Below are 1,932 nucleotides of genomic sequence, written 5' to 3' on the forward strand. Positions count from 1 at the left end.
ATGCATAAAAAAAAGAAAATTTTTGTATGAAAGCATCTGTCAAATGCATAATTGTAAATGTAATCCAAATTGGTGTTCTTTGTTGCATGTGTGCAGATCATGTTATAAAGAACACTTTGTTATACCGTCATTGTTATACAGTTTGAATGTTATTCTGTAAAAAGTGTTGTACACATGTGCTGAAGTCATCTGCCTGTGTCTTATCTGATTGTTGTCGTTGGTGAAACCCCTCCTTCCGCCTCCCCCTGAGCGGGGCCCCGAGCCAGCCAGCAGCGCCGCAGAGTGTAGTTCACTCGGCCTGGGAAGAGGAATCGAGAGTAGTGGCGCGCGTCTCCAGGACAAGACCCAACAGTAAACTGACTCGGAATGGATACTCACGACACATATTTACATCTCCGTAAGTCGCCGTCTTTCTTAATTTCCTGTTGCTGCTCTTCTGTGTCATATTTGCGCAGTTGCCCGTGCTGTTTGTCTAAAATGTGCATGCCGCGAAAGCGTTAAAACAACTTCGCTGATGAACTTCAGACAGATTATAGTCCTATCAACCCGCGTGCGTTGACATCGGTCAGGTGATCGCGCCGCGGTTTACAGGCATGGTTGGCACTTCAGTTGCGTTTATGTAATCGATAGCCTTTAAAGCACGCCTGTTGTATCGGGATCGTTATTTATTGGTTTTGAGACGGGTTCCAGCCGGGTATAGCATGTACACTTCACATAGGAACGAGTGTGTGTATAGGCTTGTATTTCAGCGCAAACTTTGTATTTCAACGCTCGCGGCTCGTTTCAGGAATGAGTGCGAATGACATGTTATTTTAGGCAAAGTCAAAGACAACTCCAGCAAGTGGTGTTACAGTGTTGAGTGCAAGTCATAAAACGCACTCATATAAAGAGTTGCCAATTTGTCACGCCTAATGAAAGTGCTTAATGCTGTTAAAGGGGTCATATGATGTTGCTAAAAGGAACATTATTATGTTTATTTGGTGTAATGAAATGTGTTTATGCGGTTTAAGGTTCAAAAAACACATTATTTTCCACATACTGTACATTATTGTTTCTCCTCTATGCCCCGCCTTTCTGAAACGGTCGATTTTTGCAAAGCTCATCGGTCTGAAAAGCGAGGTGTGCTCTGATTGGCCAGCTATCCAGTGCGTTGTGATTGGCCGAATACCTCAAGCGTGTGAATGAAATGTTATACCCCTTACCATATTGTGATGCTGTGTCCCCATGCGCCGCGTAAACATAAAACCATGTCTGCATTTGTGATCGGAGAAATGACAAACAACAAGCACTACTCTACACTGCTCAAAACTAGCGTTTGAATCGTCAGTGGCAAATTCTTTAAATATGAAAACGGCCTTGCAGGCTGTGAGTCAGAACAGCCGGCACTGTAGTCTACTCTCCCAGGAAACAGCCCAGATAGCAAAATGACTCCGGAGCGGATCCGCCCCGGAGTCACCACAAGCTCCGGAACGGATCCGCAAAACGGGTCCGTATCGGAGTCCACTTGCACAGCGCAACGGATCCGGAACAGATAAGGATCCCTACCCGGATCCGCTAATAAAGGTTCATCCGGCCCGGATCCGATCCGGACCCGTTCATGAAGTAGCTCATCCGGCCCGGATCCGATCCGGACCCGTTGATAAAGAAACGGATCCGAACCGGATCCGATCAGGACCCGCTGATTAAGTAACTCATCCGGACCGGATCCGATCTGGACCCGTTCATTTAGTGGGTCTATACCTTATTTAAAATGTGTAATCTGGCTAAAACTAGCTATGGAAATACCTAAAATAGAGCCAACAAACATTATATAGACTAGACTGCTCTATAAAAGTGTAATATGTCTCCCTTTATTAATATTAATAAACCATAAAATCATTCAAACCTTGAAAATATCTAAACTTTCCTTGGCCAGTAATAATGAACCACTCT

The 1,932-nt window shown here is 44.6% G+C and overlaps 1 protein-coding gene across 4 annotated transcripts in view; it reads left to right on the plus strand.

The window, feature by feature from the left end:
- The first annotated feature begins 222 nt into the window (after positions 1 to 222).
- The window catches only part of LOC107696158 (retinoic acid receptor RXR-gamma-B-like), a 24,929-nt gene continuing 23,219 nt past the window's right edge, over positions 223 to 1,932 (plus strand). For 3 of the 4 annotated variants that reach the window (XM_016496364.1, XM_016496363.1, XM_016496365.1), the window contains exon 1: positions 296 to 397. Coding sequence is in view for 1 of the 4 variants with exons in the window: in XM_016496366.1 (XP_016351852.1) it covers positions 367 to 397 (31 nt within the window). In the remaining 3 variants the exon portion in view is untranslated. Of the gene's footprint in view, positions 398 to 1,932 lie in introns of all 4 variants that reach the window. The other variant, XM_016496366.1, reaches the window with a different exon arrangement.

Source organism: Sinocyclocheilus anshuiensis, unplaced genomic scaffold (assembly GCF_001515605.1).
Source record: "Sinocyclocheilus anshuiensis isolate Anshui unplaced genomic scaffold, SAMN03320099.WGS_v1.1 scaffold306, whole genome shotgun sequence".
Lineage (NCBI taxonomy): Eukaryota > Metazoa > Chordata > Actinopteri > Cypriniformes > Cyprinidae > Sinocyclocheilus > Sinocyclocheilus anshuiensis.